A 20195-nucleotide genomic window follows, 5' to 3' on the forward strand; every position below is an offset into this window, starting at 1 on the left:
CTAAATGGTGGCTCAGACTCGTCAGTGTCCTTTAGGAAATTTCTCACTGCCCAGAGGTGTTTTTTTTATTCTGGCAACTCTTCATTGTAATGGATGGTTTGGTGTCGCTTGCCAAGCGCCTCTGGCACAGGCTGGGAAGACGATACCAAGAACTTGCCGAGTGCCAGATGCCTTCTGCAGAATGTCAGGCGTGACAGAAACAGGAGGAAGCCAGAGGCCAGGGTGGGGGTGTACAGGGAGGGCAAGAAGGGGAGGGGGGCTATTGCACACCAATCCCAAGAGATGCATGTTTGCAGTATACTCTGGGGCAGACAGAGGAGCAGCGGACTACTTGGTGTGGCACAATACAGCCAGCAGATCCACTGAACCCGTGCACAGCACCACAGGGATGGATACGAGGAGAGCTATTCTCCAAGTTTTTTGTGGAAATGACAACATTGACAAAGAGAGTGATGTGTGTCATCAAATGAGCTTTAATGTCTCTCTCTCACAGCATGATAGTATTGTTTCAACTGGAACTAGCACACGGCTTCCACAGCTGACTTCCTGTGAGGATGGAGGCTGGCAGGCCCCTGGCTGCTGGAGCAGCCCCAGGCCTCAGCTCGGTCCAAACACCCACATCTGCCGCAGCTCACCCGCTCTGGAGTTCTGGAAGTGACAGTGTCGATTCTGTGAGAACCAAGTACTTTAGACACTGTTCTACCTCGGTACGAACTGCCCTCAGCTCTGTGAGGTCCGAGGGAGCACACCGCCGTTGCAAGGCCAAAATCTATCATCGCAGGTTTGAATCCTCTGTTTTATAACTTCTTCAGACATCTTAGATGCGTGAGCCAGGCTAACAATGGGACCTGCCCCACCCAGAGTGCTCTTGGAAGTCCTATCCAAGCCGGCACAAGTGAGCATCCTGCCCAGTGGCTCCCTTCTATGCCCAATACAGGAGGGTAGTTCCACAGAACTGCAGTTAGAAGTGAAGACGGACAGGAGCTCATCTGCTTTCTGTATCTAGTCAGTGCTTGTCTTGATGGCTTTCTCTCTTTCTTCCATTAACAAGCACTTCTGCACGTACACACAACTCTAGAAGGATCCTCCTAGCTGAAGACTATGGAAATATTTTCTGAATTCATAGAACTATCCCCTTTGTTGAGTGATGTTCAAACCACAGACTGGTCTCTGCCTTCCCAGATATCTTCCCGTTGCTTGGCTTCCAGTCGTTTTCTCTCTGGAAGTAAGGACAGTGTTAGAAGTGGGAGTACCCTTCATACCACCAGGTATTCCCTTTCATCCAAATTATAAGCAAACTTTAATCACGGGACAAGGATTTCCTGGTCTTCTTGTACCTGATTCCAACAGTTAATATTTTTAACTTTCCAAGTGTTTTTTAAGTGGAAATAATGTGACTAGTACTTTATAATAAAGAGAAAGATCTAGAGCTAATAGAAATAAAAAAAGTCTGTGGAGTGGGGTGCCTGGGTGGTTCAGCAGGCTGTGTTCAACTCTTAATCTCAGGGTTGTGAGTTCAACCCACTTACTGGGTTCCACAATCCAGTCTTGCTGATAATGTATTTATTTTAATTCTACTTCTCAACTGTGTTAGTGGTTACACATAATTGCCTGTTATTCCCACTTCACTTATCTTTAAAAATATTCAACAGGGATAGAGAATATGTTTCAATATTCTTCTGCCTTCTTGCGCAAATGGAAATGGTAGCCATTTGGCTTTAGTTATATCTCCCTATTACAGTCTCACAGAAAAAATATTTCAGAGGCAAATCAAATTTCAGTATTTTCAGAACACTTTCAGGAGTCAAAAATCTTCTGGTGGGGTGCCTGGGTGACTCAGTGGGTTGAAGCCTCTGCCTTCGGCTTAGATCATGATCCCAGGGTCCTGGGATTGAGCCCCGCATCAGGCTCTCTGCTCAGCAGGGAGCCTGTTTCCCCTCCTTCTCTCTCTGCCTGTTTGTGATCTCTGTCAAATAAATAAATAAAAATCTTAAAAAAAAAAATTTTCTGGACTGCACAATTCCCACCTGGAAAAATGACCACATATAATCAAGAGAAACAAAGAAATATTTCTAAAACCAAAACAAAAACACAAATCTAGGCAATCCATCTTCAATTTGTAACAGAGAAGCTTAGTTTCCATATAATACTTTTACCAAAACCTGAGACAATACAAACTACACATGATCTGGTGACGCAAGCACTCTGTGAAGTACCACCATACGAGCTCTAATTTCATGGCTAGTCATTCATCACCTTTACAATGAAATGTACATGATAAGCCTAAGTGCTTCTTGTTAAGGACTATTATTTCAGATAGTGCCTGTAAAAGATTTTGAAAGTCATGACCCAGGAGAATTATTAGAGAAATCAAGGGGAGTTTAGAGTTAACACTTGCTATGTTGACATACCTTTCCAAATCAGGATAATCCCTTACAAAATTCCTTTACTAAATATTTGACTGTACTTTAAGGGCAAAGAACTTGGTCAGGAAGTTGACTGGCACTTGGAAATGTGAGAAAGAGAAATTCACTGCTATTTGGGCACCACCTTGTGGCATTATCTGAATATAGCAGCAAAATTCTAACTTAAGAGACAAACCGGGGGAGGTCCAGTGGGGGGGTGGTCGGCAATTCAAAACTGAAGGCTAATTAATTCAATGCCTTGTGACTTGGCTTTAAGATAGGCTTGAACTGGGATTGGGATTCTCCAGGGAGACAGCAGTAAGGAAAACTGGCTTCTCTAAAGGTAAATGCAATGTTGGATGAGGGGTGCCTGGGTGGCTCAGTCAGTTAAGTGTCTGACTTCAGTTCAGGTCATGACCCCGGGGTCCTGGAATGTAGCCCCTCATCACAATCAGGATCCCTGCTCAGAGGGGAGTCTGCTACTCCTTCTCCCTTTTTTTTTTTTTTTATTTGACACACAGAAAGAGAGCACAAGTAGGCAGAGAGACAGGCAGCGAGAGAGGGAAGCAGGCTCCCCGCTGAGCAGAGAGCCCAATGCGGGACTCGATCCCAGGACCCTGAGATCATGACCTGAGCCGTAAGCAGAGGTTTAACCCACTGAGCCACCCAGGCGCCCTACTCCTTCTCCTTTTGCTTGTGCTCTGTCTCTAGCTTTCTCTCTCTAATAAATAAAATCTTAAAAAAAAAAAAAAAAAAAGCATCAGCAATGTCAGATGAAAGCCATCAAAAAGTGGTTCTGGATTCCTAGAAAAAGTGAAGAAACCAGGAAAGTGAAATACTAGAACTCAAATTTTTTAATAATAAGCTTAGAAATTTAAATCAGAAATGCTATCTGGGAAGTTCTAAGAAAAGAGATAGAGTAGAAGAATATAACTGCCCATAAACCACAAGTCCAAAATCAAAGCAGTTCTGAAAACAAAAAAATGTTTTTTAAAGTTTAGGGCCAAAGCTCACTTGGTGATAAAATACACTGGAAAAATAAGAGGCTGCTTATAGTCTTACACATGTCATTTTATGGAACAGTCATACACTTTGTGGCAGAAATATTAATGTTAGTGTATTTGACTTTGGTGTTAGGTTATGTTGGATAACCATATTATCTTTCTAAAATTAGAAAAGTTTAGAATACTGAAACATTTTCTAGCCTGATGCTTTCTAATAAAAGATTATAGATCTCTACTGCCAAATTATATGTAAATATAAGGGACAACTCCGGTGGTCAGCCATACCAGAAACCAGTGAAGACTGGGGTATGAACTGAGCACAAGGAAACGGTACTAATGTGAGGCACACATGCCGAAATTCAGAACACGAGTAGACGAGGGATTTTTAAAGAAGAAATGTAGGTATGGAGAGGCTAAGTGACTTGCCTAAGGTTACATAACCAGTGAAAAACTAAAGCTGGAACATGGATCCTTAATTCTTCAACCAGCATACTTTCTAGTGTCCTGACATCTGAAAATATGTATAAAAGGGAAAAATGAAAAAAAAAATGTAGTCAGAAAGATAAGGAAGCATGTCATCCCTTTATTAAAAAGAGAAAGGAAAGCAGATAATAGCTGACAGACTGCATGCAAAAAGCTCCTGTTAACTTTACCTCCAACAATTAAAAAAAGTAAACTAAGTAAAGAGAAAGCGCAACCGCAGCCATAAGGACAAGGAGCTAATGGAAGAAGAAAAGAATCTGTATGAAATGATTTAACCTACAGCACACGGGGAGCGGGCCCTACAGACTGTCATTGCCCAGTATGAGAAACCAGCTGGCAGCAATGATTCTATTAAATGAGGCGGCTGAATCACCACTTATCACTGAGGGAACAAAAAGGCCTGAAGATGAAAAAGAAGGGCCAATTTGGTGTCATTTCAAAAGAAAATAAAGAAAATGGATGTAAATTAACACTTTCAAAATCTACTTCTACACCTAAAAAAATAATGGAGAAAAAAATCATCACAAAATTCCCAGGCAGCTACCTATAGAGTAATAATCAACATGAAGATTGGAAGTACAGTCTGGTCAAACTCATCTAATTGCCTTCTTTTATGGGTTGACAGAGCTGATAGATTAAGGAGAAGTAATTTAAGTAACCTCTTAATTTTAGCAAGGTTTTAGATTTTAGGCTTACCAGGTATTTATATAATCATTAGTATCCCGGGAAATAAATAGTCTGGATCACAGAAGTGTTAAGGGGGCATTTAACAGTGGAGAGCGGAATGTTCACCAATGTATTATTAAGTGCCAACACAAAGAACTAGGTGCTACTTATTTAGCAATAGTTGGTAAACTGGTCAGTTAATCCTAGGGTTAACATTTTCATCTCTGATTAGGTCAGGGATATAAGTTTACTAAATAGAAGGCAAAGGCAAAAATATGAGTAAATACTGCATCTCAGAGTAGATGATCACATAAAGATGAAAAGAGAAACGTGGTTAGAAATGAAGGGAATTTCACGTTAGGGAAGAAAAGACACAAAGAAAAATGCCACACAACCCAGATTATGAGTCAGCAATGCAACAGAGTCCTTGAAGGCAGATAATAGAATGCTTAACCAGGATTTCAAAAGGTAGCAGTTGTGATTAAATTTTTTTTATTACAGTTGACTAAGTATTCTATAGGGATGATTTTACTTTTATATTCTTAGTGATTTAATTAAGCATTCTAAAGGATCAAATCATTGTTTACTTACTCTGCCTTTTAGGCCTGTGACCCAAAACATGCCTTTTAGAACCAGCCAATTAATCATTTAGCCCCAAGAGTAAAATGGAAATAAGTTATGAAATAAAATTTTGGCAGGCTCTGAAAATCAGAGAGTACCTTATTCTGAGAAGCAATGATATCTTCTATCTCCAATTATAGGCGGGAATCAAGTGTTTTAATAAATGAAACATGGGGAAATTTTACACATACTCCTGCATCTGGTCTTTAAAAGTCAGTTTTATTGTTTTGTGTGAATCACTGGTTAAAAACATGATTAAGGGCGCCTGGGTGGCTCAGTGGGTTAAGCCGCTGCCTTCGGCTCAGGTCATGATCTCAGGGTCCTGGGATCGAGTCCCACATCGGGCTCTCTGCTCAGCGGGGAGCCTGCTTCCCTCTCTCTCTGCCTGCCTCTCTGTCTACTTGTGATCTCTCTCTGTCAAATAAATAAATAAAATCTTTAAAAAAATAAATAAATAAAAAATAAAAACATGATTAAGTCAAGTACAAAGGATCAAGGATGAACTATGCTTTGATTTCCTGCTCTCCGTGCAGCTCTGATTATGCACTCTGCTAGACTAAAAATCACTTCTCCCATGTTCTAAGACTCACACACTAAAGTTTTTATCCTCCAAATATACACACTATGATTTGCTTAAAATGATTTGGGTACTTCTTTTTTCTCAACTTGTCCCAGGGTAATGTTACTTTCTCAATCTCCTTTAAAGAAAAGGAAAAAACAACAAAAAAAACCTTTCTTACCTACTTTCTCTATTTATCTATTTACCTACCCACCTATTTATAAGTAGGTTCCATGCCCATTGTGGAGCCCAACACAGGACCTGAACTCACAACCCTGAGATCAAGACCTGTGCTGAGAGCAAGAGTCAGACACTTAACTGACTAAGCCACCCAGGCACCCCTGAATCCCCTTTTTAATTAAGGGCTAAAACATAAACTTCTTATCAGAGTAAGAGGACCAAAGTAGGGTGAGGGAACTTACCAGGAAGTATTTAAACCTCAAAATCACAAATTCCAAATTCGTTAATTAGAAGGTTTTCACATGAAGTGTTTGATTCTGGGTTTTATAAAGAAAATTATAGAGGACTTGAAAAAGTTCAGAGTAGAATCATGAATGAAATAAGATTTATGAAGAAAAAGTGACCAATGTCTGTCATGTATTCTTCCGTCAATGAACATACACAATGAGTATCTTTTAATGAACCAGACACAATGCCAGACAGCAGAACTCCTCAAGTGGGGGTGGGCACAAAGCCTAGCTATTCTATAATACTATTTATAAAAGTACCTATATCAGGATGGCACATAGATTTCAATTTCCATGCTAATTCTGATCAAATGGCAGCGTTCAAGTCAAAACTCACAAAACACTGTCATGACTGATTAGCACTATTTGTCGCAGATGGGGAAGCTGCAGTACATACTTGTCTTCACTCTCATTTGAACACTAATTTTCTAAGAGTCACATAAACAGAAGTATCCTGAATTTGTAAAGCACCTTTCTAAATAAATGTTTTTACGTATTAACTTAGACTGTGCTCAAAAAATTCTCCAGGGTAAGTCAGGCATTCATTTTGCTTTGTTGGAAACTAGAGCACAGAGAGTATAAGAAACAAGCCCATGGCAACACAGCTGAAGTTAATGGCAAAACTCTATTACAGCCCAGGTTCCCTTATTCCTCAATAATCTGCTCTTGGCGTCTAAAGATTAGAACAGGATGGTGTCCACATGATCCCTATTTCCACAAAGGAAAAAAAGAAAAGGAAACTGGCTTAAACTATTATACAGATTTAAGTAAGACCCAGGGAAGAATTTTTTGACAGTGAAAGCTGCTAAAAAAAAAAAGCCTGCCATATTTAACTTTCTAAAGACCTTAAACATTCTTTTATTTTGTTTTCCCCTGGGAAAAAATGTTAATTACTCCAAAGACCTTCAAGAGGGATTATAGCATTATAGAGAGAGCATGGGTTTTAATTATTAATTATAGATTTAAATGCCTCCTATCAATTTACCAACTAGATAACTTTGGGCCACATAGTTAACTTCCCTGGGCCAGCTCGAAACTGGAGATACTGTCTTCCATCATGGGATTATCATAATTTACAACATTGCCTGGAGTTGTCTTCCCAACCTTCTAATCACAAAACCCCATCATGTTTTTAATCCTAAAATCTTCAGAACTAAAAACAAATAATCCAATTAAAAATGGGCAAAAGACTTGAACAGATATTTCTCCAAAGACAAAATATAGATAGGCAAAGACATGAAAAGATGCTCAACATCACTCAACCTCAGGGAAATACAAATCAAAACCACAATAAGACCATCTCACACCTGCCAGAATAGCTAAAATCAAAAAGCATAAAAAACTACACGTATTCTATCATACTCAAAGGGTCTGTCCAACAAGAAGACCTAACAATTTTAAATATCTATGCCTCTAACATGGGAGCAGCCAACTATATAAAACAATTAATAACAAAATCAAAGAAATACATCAAGAATAATACAATAATAGTAGGGGACTTTAACACTCCCCTCACTGAAATGGACAGATCATCTAAGCAAAAGGTCAACAAGGAAATAAAGGCCTTAAATGACACACCGAACCAGATGGACGTCACAGATATATTCCAACCAGGACATTCCATCCCAAAATAACAGAATACACATTCTTCTCTAGCGCACATGGAACATTCTCCAGAATAGACCACATCCTGGGTCATAAATCAGGTCTCAACCAGTATCAAAAGATTGGGATCATTCCTTGCATATTTTCATACCACAATGCTCTGAAGCTAGAACTCAATCACAAGAGGACATTGGGAAAGAACCCAAATACATGGGTCAACCAGGAAATTAAAGAAAAATTGAAAAAATTCATGGAAACAAATGACAATGAAAACACCACGGTTCAAAATCTGTGGAACACAACAAAGGCAGTCCTGAGAGGAAAATATATAGCAGTATAAGCCTTTCTCAAGAAACAAGAAAGGTCTCAAATATACAACCTAACCCTACACCTAAAGGAGCTGGAGAAAGAACAAAGAAAGCCTGAACCCAACAGGAGAAGAGAAATCATAAAAATGAGAGCAGAAATCAATGAAATAGAAACAAAAAAAAAAAAACAACAGAACATATCAACAAAACTAGGAGCTGGTTCTTTGAAAGAATTAATAAGATTGACAAACATCTGGCCAGACTTACCAAAAAGGAAAGAGAAAGAACCCAAATAAATAAAATCATGAATGAGAGAGGAGAGATCACAACGAACACCAAAGAAATACAAACAATTATAAGAACATACTATCAGCAACTCTACGCCAACAAATTTGACAATCTCAAAGAAATGGATACATTTCTAGAGACATATAAACCACCACAACAGAACCAGGAAGAAAAAGAAAACCTGAACGGACCCATAACCAGTTAGGAGATTGAAACAATCATCAAAAATCTCCAAACAAAAGTCCAGGGCCAGACGGCTTCCCAGTGGAATTCTACAAAACATTTAAAGAAAAATTAATTCCTATTCTCCTGAAACTGTTCCAAATAATAGAAATGGAAGGAAAACTTCAAAACTCATTTCAGCATCACCTTGATCCCAAAACCAGACAAGGATCCCATCAAAAAAGAGAATTACAGACCAATATCCTTGATGAACACAGATGTGAAAATTGTCACCAAAATACTGGCCAATAGGATCCAACAGTACACTAAAAGGATTATTCACCACGACCAAGTGGGATTTATTCCAGGGCTGCAAGGTTGGTTCAACATCTGCAAATCAATCAAGGTGATACAATACATTAATAAAAGAAAGAACAAGAACCATATGATACTCTCAACTGATGCTGAAAAAGCATTTGACAAAGTGCAGCATCTCTTCCCGATTAAAACTCTTCAAAGTGTAGGGATAGAGGGCACATCCCTCAATATTATCAAAGCCATCTATGAAAAACCCAGTGCAAATATCATGCTCAATGGAGAAAAACTGGAAGCTTTTCCGCTAAGGTCAGGAACATGGAAGGGATGTCCATTATCACCACTGCTATTCAACATAGTACTAGAAGTCCTAGCCCCAGCAATCAGACAACAAAAAGAAATAAAAGGCATCCAAATCGGCAAAGAAAAAGTCAAACTATCACTCTTTGCAGATGATATGATACTATATGCAGAAAACCCAAAAAGACTCCACTCCAAAACTGCAAGAACTTGTACAGGAATTCAGTAAAGTGTCAGGATATAAAATCAATGCACAGAAATCAGTTGCATTTCTTTACACTAACAACAAGACAGAAGAAAGAGAAATTAAGGAGTCAATCCCATTTACAATTGCACCCCAAACCATAAGATACCTAGGAATAAACCTAACCAAAGAGGCAAAGAATCTATACTCAGAAAACTATAAAGTACTCATGAAAGAAATTGAGGAAGACACAAAGCAATGGAAAAATGTTCCATGCTCCTGGATTGGAAGAATAAATATTGTGAAAATGTCTATTCTACCTAAAGCAATCTACACATTTAATGCAATCTCTATCAAAATACCATCCATTTTTTTTTCAAAGAAATAGAACAAATAATCCTAAAATTTATATGGAACCAGAAAAGACCTCGAATAGCCAAAGGAATATTCAAAAAGAAAGCCAAAGTTGGTGGCATCACAATCCCAGACTCCAAGCTCTATTACAAAGCTGTCATCATCAAGACAGTATGGTACTGGCACAAAAACAGACACATAGATCAATGGAACAGAATAGAGAGCCCAGAAATAGACCCTCAACTCTACAGTCAACGAATCTTCGACAAAGCAGGAAGGAATGTCCAATGGAAAAAAGACAACCTCTTCAACAAATGGTGCTGGGAAAATTGGACAGCCACATGCATAAAAATGAAATTGGACTATTTCCTTACACCACACATGAAAATAGACTCAAAATGGATGAAGGACCTCAATGTGACAAAGGAATCCATCAAAATCCTTGAGGAGAACACAGGCAGCAACCTCTTTGACCTCAACCACAGCAACTTCCTCCTAGGAACATTGCCAAAGGCAACAGAAGCAAGGGCAAAAATGAACTATTGGGATTTCATCAAGATCAAAAGCTTTTGCACAGCAAAGGAAACAGTTAACAAAACCAAAAGACAACTGACAGAATGGGAGAAGATATTTGCAAACGACATATCAGATAAAGGGATTTTGGGTATCCAAAATCTATAAAGAGCTTATCAAACTCAACACCCAAAGAACAAATAATCCAATCAAAAATGGGCAGAGGACATGAACAGACATTTCTGCAAGGAAGACATCCAGATGGCCAACAGACACATGAAAAAGTGCTCCACATCACTCCGCATCAGGGAAATACAAATCCAAACCACAAAGAGATACCACCTCACACCAGTCAGAATGGCTAAAATTAACAAGTCAGGAAATGACAGATGCTGGCGAGGATGTGGAGAGAGGGGAGCCCTCCTACACTGTTGGTGGAAATGCAAGCTGATGCAACCACTCTGGAAAACAGTGTGGAGGCTCCTCAAAAACCTGAAAATAGAGCTACCCTATGACCCAGCGATTGCACTACTGGGTATATATCCTAAGGATACAAACATGGTGCTCCGAAGGGGCACATGCACCCGAATGTTTATAGCAGCAATGTCCACAATAGCCAAACTATGCAAAGAACCTAGGTGTCCATCAACAGATGAATGGATAAAGAAGATGTGGCATATATATATATATATATATATATACACATACACACAATGGAATACTATGCAACCATCAAAAGAAATAAAATCTTGCCATTTGCAATGACATGGATGGAACTAGAGGGTATTGTGCTTAGCGAAATAAGTCACTCGGAGAAAGACAACTATCATATGCTCTCCCTGATATGAGGAAGTGGAGATGCAATGTGGGGGGTTTGCGGGGTAGGAAAAGAAAAAATGAAAGAAGATGGGATGGGGGGGAGACAAACCATAAAAGACTCAATCTCAAAAAACAGACTGAGAGTTGCTGGGGGTAGGGGGGAAAGACGAGGGTGGTGGGGATATGGACATTGGGGAGGGTATGTGCTATGATGAGTGCTGTGAAATGTGTAAACCTGGCGATTCACAGACCTGTACCCCTGGGGATAAAAATATATTATATGTTTATTAAAAAATTTAAAAATAAAAAACTACACGTGTTGGTAAGGATGTGGAGAAATAGGAACCCATGTGCACTGTTGGTGGGAATGCAAACTGGGGCAGCCACTATGGAAGACAGTGTGAAGATTCCTTGAAACATTAAAAATAGAACTACCATATGACCCAGTAATCACACAACTGGGTACTTACCCAAAGATTTTTAAAAAACACTAATTAGATAGGATACATGCACCCCTATGTTTACTGCAGCATTATTTACATTAGCCAAATTAAGAAGTAGCCCAAGCATCCATCAGTAGATGAATGGATAAAGAAGAGGTGATATATATATATATATACAATGGAGATTATTGAGCCATAAAAAAGGATGAAATCTTGCCATTTGCAACAACATGGACGGAGCTAGAGACTGTAATGCTCTAGCATTATTTCTATAATGTAAAGCAGAAGAAAAGCATATGATTTTTCCACTCATATGTGGAATTTAAGAAACAAACCAAAGAACTAAGGGAGACAAACCCTTGTCTCTTTTGAGACAAACCCAAAAAAACAGATTATTAACTACAGAGAACAAACTGATAGTTACCAGAGGGGCGTGGCGTGGCAGGGGTGGAGGGGTGGTGGTGGTGGGGAGGGATAGGTAAAACAGGTGGTGGAGATTAAGAGTACATTTATCTTGATGAGGATTGAGTAATGTATAGAACTGTTGAATCACAGTATCAGATGCCTGAAATGAATTTAACACTGTACATTATATTGGAATTAAAAAAAATTCTTCAGAACAGAAGTGAGAAGAGAAACAACTGCTTAAAATCATATTTTCTTTCTTACTCAAGGCAGATATCCTCACCTGATTTTAAGTCTTAAGTCAAGAACAAAATTTTCCCATCTGTCTAATTCTCCCAAATAAGAGCACAATGCTAGAGGACAGGTGCCTAGTGAAATGCCAAATAGAGTATTACAGGAAATTTAAAATAAAAAAAAGTACTGATAAAAAATACGCACTGGAATCTGTGTTAGGCTCACCATATAAATAATATTTCCACTATTACTAAGAACAGCAGCAGCTAACATTCATCATATACTTATTACAGGCCAAGAGAAACAGGAGAGCATGCATTCTGATGGGTTCTGAAAATGACTAAGCACTCCTTGTGAATTATCTCACTTTATTTCCATTTTATGGATGAGGAAACAGAGGCCTCCAGAGAGTAAGTACTCTGTCCAAGGTCACACAGCCAGTAAATGGTAGAACTTAGAGTAGACGTAGACAGTCTGATTACAGAATCTAATGTTATCCACTATGCTGTATGGACCCCTCCCCCTCCAGTAGAAGAAGATCTGGACAAAAAGAACTGTTCTGTTTAATACGTAAATGGTACTTTTAATTTCCACAGGAAAAGATACTTTTTTTCCCTTTTTTTTTTTTTAAGAAAAAACTCTTTAAGTGAGCAGTCTTGGGCTCTATGCAGGCAGGTACAAGAATATCTGCCTAATGCATAAAGAAGTCAGAAAGAGATATATCAGGAATTTTTCATATACGTTTTCTCAGATATGAAGAATGGGAGAGCTCTGAAGCATAATAAAGAATCTTCTATAATCTGTACAGCCTCAGCACCAATGGATAAGAGGAACTTATCACAGGGCGTCTCCATTCACAACTAAAGGCCTTCTTTAAAAAAGTAATTAACAGGACACTCACTGAGCGATTTTTACTTGCATCACTGAACTGCCCATTGGTTAAGTGAGCATTTAAAACAAATACTTCAAATGAAGCTGCATGCCACTGTGTTTACAGAAAAACAGAGAGCAGTCCTCCAGACGATCCCTGTGCAGCATTCCTGCTGCAGTACACGGAGCATTCCAGTTAAGGTGACACACAGGGTAGGGAAGCATGAGACATTGCACAGTCGAATCTTCTCTCTCACTGAGCTTCTGAGATCATTGTGGTTATCACAGAGAAAGCACTTTCCTCAGAGATAACCAACTACTAAAGGGTCTTATGACACATTTACCTTTACTCTAGTTCTATTACTGCCATCTATAAAAAAACAGTTTCTGTATAGTCTGTAAAGGGCCTCTGAGTGAACATGCATTGGAAAAATCAAAACTGCCTCATTTTAATCATTAAGGCTTCAAAAATTAGTTGGGTTCCACACTGAAACTCTAGCACCTGCCATGACACACTCTGTCACTGGTTATCTGGCCAGTGCAGCTGAGAGTCCCCAAGCCGCCTGCTATCACCACAGGAGAGTGGACAGGAAGTATTAATGGCCTTGTTAGACCGGCAATAAACAAGGAGTTTGAAACTTCAATTCGTTTAATGGAAAAATGAAGTTACTTTTTGGTAAGTGGAATTTTCAGAATAAATTGCCTTTACAGATTCCACAGATCGTGAGCTAAGGCAATGAGACTGTCTAAAGCCTGGAAGGCTGATAAAAAGTACTTAAGTGTAAAGCCAGAATCCCAGGCCCTTACATATAAGTCAACAGCCTAGAAAGAGGGAAGAGAGAGATTTTAACTTAACCTCAATTCCAAACTACAGGGAAAGAAAAACCCTGCTGTGGATCAATGGAAATATTTTCTAAGAACTCATAGGTACTGCAAAATAATCAGAAGATAGATTTATCTAGATGTACTCTAATGAGCCACTCAAGACTGTCTTTAGAGAAAAAAATACCTCCTATAGTAACTACCATCCATGTCAGTCGCTGGCTTTTCCTTAATCTGTCTTCTACCTGCAATCTAAATCATCAGACAATATCATGGCAATCATGGCCCTGTAAAACCAGAGCAAATGTTTAATGCCTGGGAGACTCCTATGTCTTCACAGGAAAATTTTGCTCAGACTTTGGAGCAAGAACTACAGAAAAAGCCCTGGCGAGCTGAAAAGGCCGAACCTATCTCTGGGAAAACAACAGTTAAGAGCATGGATTAGGATGCCTTGTCTGTGGAATAGGAAGACAAATCCTGAAATGCCTTCCCCCTAAATATAAAGCATGAAAACAATTTCAATAAACTTGGGAGGCTTCTAGGAAATGGAAATGACAAAATGGAATGGGCTTCATTCATTTTTTTTAAACGCATGCCTTATATACAGTGAGCTCTATAGAACTAGAGAGGTCTAGAGAGCTAGAGAGGAACGCCATCACTTCAACTCACCTCGGGCTTCCTGCAGTTTCTTGAGCTCTGCTTCCCTTGCCGTTTTGCTCTGCTTACTTCGAACCCCAAGGGCACTGATGACTAACCTTCTGGCTAGGGCTGCTGAAGTTTCAGGACGCTCCTTTGCTGGCTGCAGGAACTCTGAACGGGAAAAGGGCGGGGGGGGGGGGCAGTAGGAGGGAGTAAGAAGAGAAAGCACTCTAGCGCCAAATGATTTAACTCTGTAATTAACATATAAAACAGACTAACAAGGGCTGCCTTAGCAGTAATTAATACAGGCCAATAGATGATGATCAGAGGAAACTAGCAAGGCAAAACACAAACAACCCTGGCTTCGTTATCTATATTAACACAATTTCTACAGTGACCCTTGGAAACAGGTCAACAGTGAGGTAAACCAGATAAGGATGTCATCAGAAAATGGTTGCTGCATTGATTGGCCATCTATCTCTCTCTCTCCAAGTGGCTGCACAGATGCCTTATTTCCAACATAGCCTTTTGTCTTTTCTTTAAAAACATACTTCGTTTAACACTGAAAATAAAAGTGGTATGTCTTTAGAACTCCAGATGAGGTACAAGTGCTAGAAAAAACAATAACACAACTATCACAAGAATAAGCCCGAGATTATAGGCTCACCAGCATAAGCTCTAGCTTTGGCCTTGGCTGCTCTTGTGGCCTGTGACAAGGGCCGGATTTTCACCATGGTATGTTTACTACCCAGAGCATCACGAGCTGCAAAGAGGAATAAATACAAGAAAATAGAAGATATGAGGAAGAGTGATAAAAGGAAAATTTAAGGCTAGCTCTCAGAAAATATTTCCTAGGTGTCTAGATGTTCCGCTTTATTAATTTTTTCATGGCAAACAAAAGAGATGGTCAGCTCCAAAAAATCCATAAACAGCTTGGCAAATGATTATTTTAGATCAGGGATCAACGAAAGATGGTTCTGTAACCAAATCTAGCCATCCACCTGTTCTTGTAACATTTTACTGAAATAGAGCCACTTCTATTCATTTGAATACTGTTCAGGGATGCTTTCTTGAACAACAGCAGAATTAAGTAGTGACAGAGACTTTCCACCCTAAAATATTTACTACCTGGCCCGTTATAGTTTGCAGACCCCTGTTCTAGGTGGTTCAGACAGGAACCAACATCTCTAACATCTTTTGAATGCCTCTGTTATCACATCTTTCATGAGGCTAATGATGTAAGTGAAAAGGAAGCAAGTATTATAATCTCTCAGGATCAAGGCCTACTTCAAATTCATTTGTCTGGGTGGAAAAAAAAATCACAACATTTCTAAGATTCAGTCACACTGGCTTCTTAAATTTCTACCTATTATCTGTTTATGTATGATCGGAATGGACAGTTACACAGCACATAACCCTGGAAGGAGTTGGCTCTCTCTCCAAATTGCTATTGGATTAAGGTGAAAGGGAGAGGGAAAGCACACCGGTACAAAGTACTGTGCCTCAAAAACCTGCATCTGCCATTCACCTACACTGGCTGGATAATATGCCAGTTGCTAGAATAAAAGGGAAATCAGAACAAGTAGCAAGAGAAAACAGACAATAAGGAAAGACCACAGAAATCCACTAGGTGAATACCTGTAATCGGACTGGAGAATACTCCTAGGGCATGTGTGTCATCCACCCACTTAATATCAAAACCTTTCTTTCTGCAACAAAACAACACAATTTTATTTCTTAAAATAAAATTTACTTTTATGAAACATCTTTCAAATAGAGTCTCATAAAGCATTTCATGAGGAGATAAACACTCAACGAGCGCACAGGTGGAATGGGGATAATGCCACAAAAAACAGTTTGGAGGACAGAAGAAGCCACTGAATTTTAAAAGCAATAATACCATCCTAAAGAACTACCTGGCAGTATTTTACATTCCCAGCCAGTTACAGACATCAACTAATTAATCTCCGCATGTCCCTTGGGGAGGCAAAGTGTTTATCACACTATTCACAAGAGATGCTCTTATGGGCACAGAACAAGAAGAGGTCAAAGGAGGACGCAGAGAAGTGGCGGAAGAATATTGGAAGAGGAGGGAGACAGGGAAGGTCACCTGGATTTAAGGCAAATGTAGCCTCACGGACAGAGACAGAGAGGGACACAGGTCATTCAAAGCGAGAAACAAATAAGAAAGAAACCCCCAAAAAACAAAACAAACAAACAAAAAAACCCAAGAAATTGAGAAAAAAGACAACTATAATCAGAGAGGCTGACCTATTATTTCGAGTGGTAGAAAGGAAGTAAAGGGAGAACAGGAAAGAACTGTGGCAAACTCAGAACAATTCAGGATAATTAAGATATCAAGATCAGAGAAACATCAGATGGGATTAGAATCAAAACAATGACCATTAAAAACACATTTATTTTGGAGCAGAGCTATTACATAGTGAACAGAATGACTATCAAAATGATGGCATTAGTTTTTCAGCAGGGAACTTAAAAACTGCTCATACATTCAACATAGTTCTGTAGAAAGGACATGGGGTTGGAGGGTCGGATACAAAAGGACTCAGGGCTCTGCCACCTTGAGTTCTTGGGCAGATTGACTTCTCTTGAAGCTAGGTCTGCTTATCCGTAGAAAAGGGCATAGCACCTTCCAAACAGAGTTACTGTGAAAATGGAAATGAGATCATCTGTGACAAGGCAAAGAGCACAGTGCTGAGGACTTACAGGCCTTTAATAAATGAACAGTGCTCATTATTTTTTATGAGTAATAACAATATTCATTAGGAAGATTATTAATATTGATTAAAAAATGGTGACTAAAATATAAAGTTGACTTGGGTATTTGACTCTCAGACATTATTGTAGGCTTCTGCACCGTGACCTTGACTTTATTTTTATAAAGCACTATAAAGAAAGAAAAAGAAACAACAGCTAAAATATCTTCCTTCAGTCAAGAAAAAAATTCCTTTGAGGAAAAAAGGAATGAAGGAGGCTTTGAAGGTTAGAGAATTTCCTGAATGTAAGAGTAAGTTTGACCATGGCTTAAAATGACCACAGGGGTTGGAGACTGAAAAAGTTCAATAGCAGAAGAGCCTGTATAATAAGAGTTTACAAAAAGCTTAGAAAAAGACCTTAGATGGGATCTGGAGAGTCTTTTAGACTTTGGAATTTCATAATCCTTTAAAATGTTTCTCTTCTTTTGGGAATGTTTTTGGGTTTGATAGAAAAATGGTCTTGCAGGTAAGATTAGGAAGAAATAAAGCAAAAGTTAATTAATAATTCATAAGAATTAACTAGCATATGATCTCCCTGATATGAGGAAGTGGTGATGCAACATGGAGGCTTAAGTGGGTAGAAGAATAAATGAAACAAGATGGGATTGGGAGGGAGACAAACCATAAGTGACTCTTAATCTCACAAAACAAACTGAGGGTTGCCGGGGGGAGGGGGTTGGGGAGAAGGGGGTGGGATTATGGACATTGGGGAGGGTATGTGATTTGGTGAGTGCTGTGAAGTGTGTAAACCTGGTGATTCACAGACCTGGGGATAAAAATATATGTATATAAAAAATATATGTTTATAAAAAATAAAAAAAAATAAAAAAAAAAAAAAAAGAATTAACTAGCCTTTAGTAGGAAATTCTAGACATCAATAAAACTAATCCTTGGTTTTAAAAATCATCATTACTAATAACAATCTAAGGTAGTACTAATTTGAGATTTAAGCTCATTGACTGGTTTTTAAAATCCATTAGGCACTTTATATGGAACAGGCCCTGATATAGGGTCTGAACATGTTAATGAATTTGACTGACTAACCAAACCTATATATTTAGCGGAAAGTCTACGGAAAGATTAACTGTTCTCTGGGATCCAGTTACCCTCTTATTTCTTTTAGCTATAGAACTGATATCCTCCCCCATCCAAATTTAAGTGAGGTACTTGGCTGCTAGCTAATTTTGCCTATTCTAAGAATTTCATAGAAAAACAGGGTGCTTTTTTAAAAGATTTTATTTATTTGCAAGGAAGAGAGAAAATGAGCAGTTGGGGGGACACAGAGGGAGAAGGAGAGAGAAGCAGACCCTACTGAGCAGGGACCCTGATGCAGGGCTCTCTCTCATGACCTGAACTGAAGGCAGTCACTTAACCAAATGATTCACTCAGGTGCCCCATGTTTTCATACATAAAATTTCACTGAATACAATCATGCTCATGCTGCTTTTATGCAATGATGGCAGAGTTGCCTAAAATATTTCCTGGCTCTTTAAGAAAAAGTGGGAGGTTAAATCCTGATGCAGAATCTAACAAATTCAAGATCTATATGAACTGAATTTTAAATGTACATTTGTAGTACGAGACAAAAGACCTAGTTCATTTTTAGTATCAGGATGAGAATGTTAAAGTATAATCCTTCTTCGTATTGACTTCTTCCAGATCCTGAAGATCTTTTCTTTAATAACTTTCTTTCTGAAGCTTGTTTTTTATTGTTTCTTTATTCCTGAAGCTTGTTTTCTTCTTATAAGCTAAAGATACAAAGGTATACTTGATTCTTTATCTTGTCCTATATGTGTATGAATTATATACATAACAAGAGTTAGTGGAATTGTTTTCAAATGGTTTATATCAGTTTTAATTTGTATTTTCATTACGTAATTTACTGAAATTAAAACAATGAAAAATGAGTGTGAAAAAGAAAAGATGCTGTTTCTATAAAAACTTAACTGAATGCTGTGGAACAGCAGAGAATGGTGAAGTCACTAAAAAATCCAAAAATGACTATCAATTATGTTTGGGCAAAACAGCTATAAAGGACAGAAAACATTTTAATCTATAAAGAGTAAGCACTCAGATGCCTCTAAAGGTACTTTAAAGTTCTCATTCCACTTTAGTTGATATGTTATGAGGAAAACATACAAGAACTCTTCTATCAATAGGCCAGTAACTTGAAAGAAAAAAAAAGGCCTTGGCACCACATCAAAGACTGGCAAGTGACTAGACATTTATATGTGTTGTTAAAATAAACTAGTTGAGACAGAGAACAATCATTTTTTATCATTCTCCACTTAACTATTTCTATCTCAGTGGTCAAAATAACCTCTAATCAGTAATTTAATTTACAGTGCTGCTGAACTCTTCGGGCCCTTGGGCCTGGCAGAAGAAAACACATATCCTCTCAGGAGAAATCCTCTTCTTCTACTGTAGAATTCAATTCCCATAAATAAAATTCCAAGGAAAACAGTTGGCTCACAATAAAAAATATTACTAAACCTGAGAATTTGCAGAAGCAGAACTAAAAAGACTTCAGGTAAAGGCATTACCAGACACAGACCATAGAAGGTCTATGTTTAATACATTTAAGAAATATTTTAAATCTTGAAAATATTTTAGAAAAAAAAAAAGAAACTAAAAAATGACCACAAAGATTTTAAAGAGAAATAGAGAACTTAGAAAAATGAAAAACAAAAAATGAAATTTAAATATTCAATGGACAGATTTAACAGCAAATTAAACACAGCTGAAGAAAGAAATCAGTGAACTGGAAATTAGAACTAAGGAAACGATTCAGAATGTATCAGAGACAAACAGAAAATATAAAAGAGAGGTAACATTAGGATTAAGTGAGAAGGTCTAATATATATTTTCTTGACATCTTAGAGAACATAAAAGAGAAAGACTGACACAAAGGAACGTAACCTGAAGAGATAACTATGTGTTCTCCAAGACCAA

At 38.4% G+C, this 20195-nt stretch overlaps 1 protein-coding gene across 4 annotated transcripts in view; it reads right to left on the minus strand.

Moving 5' to 3' along the window:
• Positions 1 to 453: 453 nt before the first annotated feature.
• Positions 454 to 20195, minus strand: part of R3HCC1L (R3H domain and coiled-coil containing 1 like) — a 93125-nt gene continuing 73383 nt past the window's right edge. For 3 of the 4 annotated variants that reach the window (XM_059169252.1, XM_059169253.1, XM_059169251.1), the window contains 4 exons: positions 16105 to 16175; positions 15134 to 15229; positions 14497 to 14637; positions 454 to 1219 (listed from right to left, as the gene is read on the minus strand). In XM_059169252.1, the coding sequence (XP_059025235.1) occupies positions 1152 to 1219; positions 14497 to 14637; positions 15134 to 15229; positions 16105 to 16175 (376 nt within the window). In that variant the 3' untranslated portion in view covers positions 454 to 1151. The remainder of the gene's footprint in view (positions 1220 to 14496; positions 14638 to 15133; positions 15230 to 16104; positions 16176 to 20195) is intronic. The other variant, XM_059169254.1, reaches the window with a different exon arrangement.

This window comes from Mustela lutreola, chromosome 4, assembly GCF_030435805.1.
Source record: "Mustela lutreola isolate mMusLut2 chromosome 4, mMusLut2.pri, whole genome shotgun sequence".
In the NCBI taxonomy this organism is placed as follows: Eukaryota; Metazoa; Chordata; class Mammalia; order Carnivora; family Mustelidae; genus Mustela; species Mustela lutreola.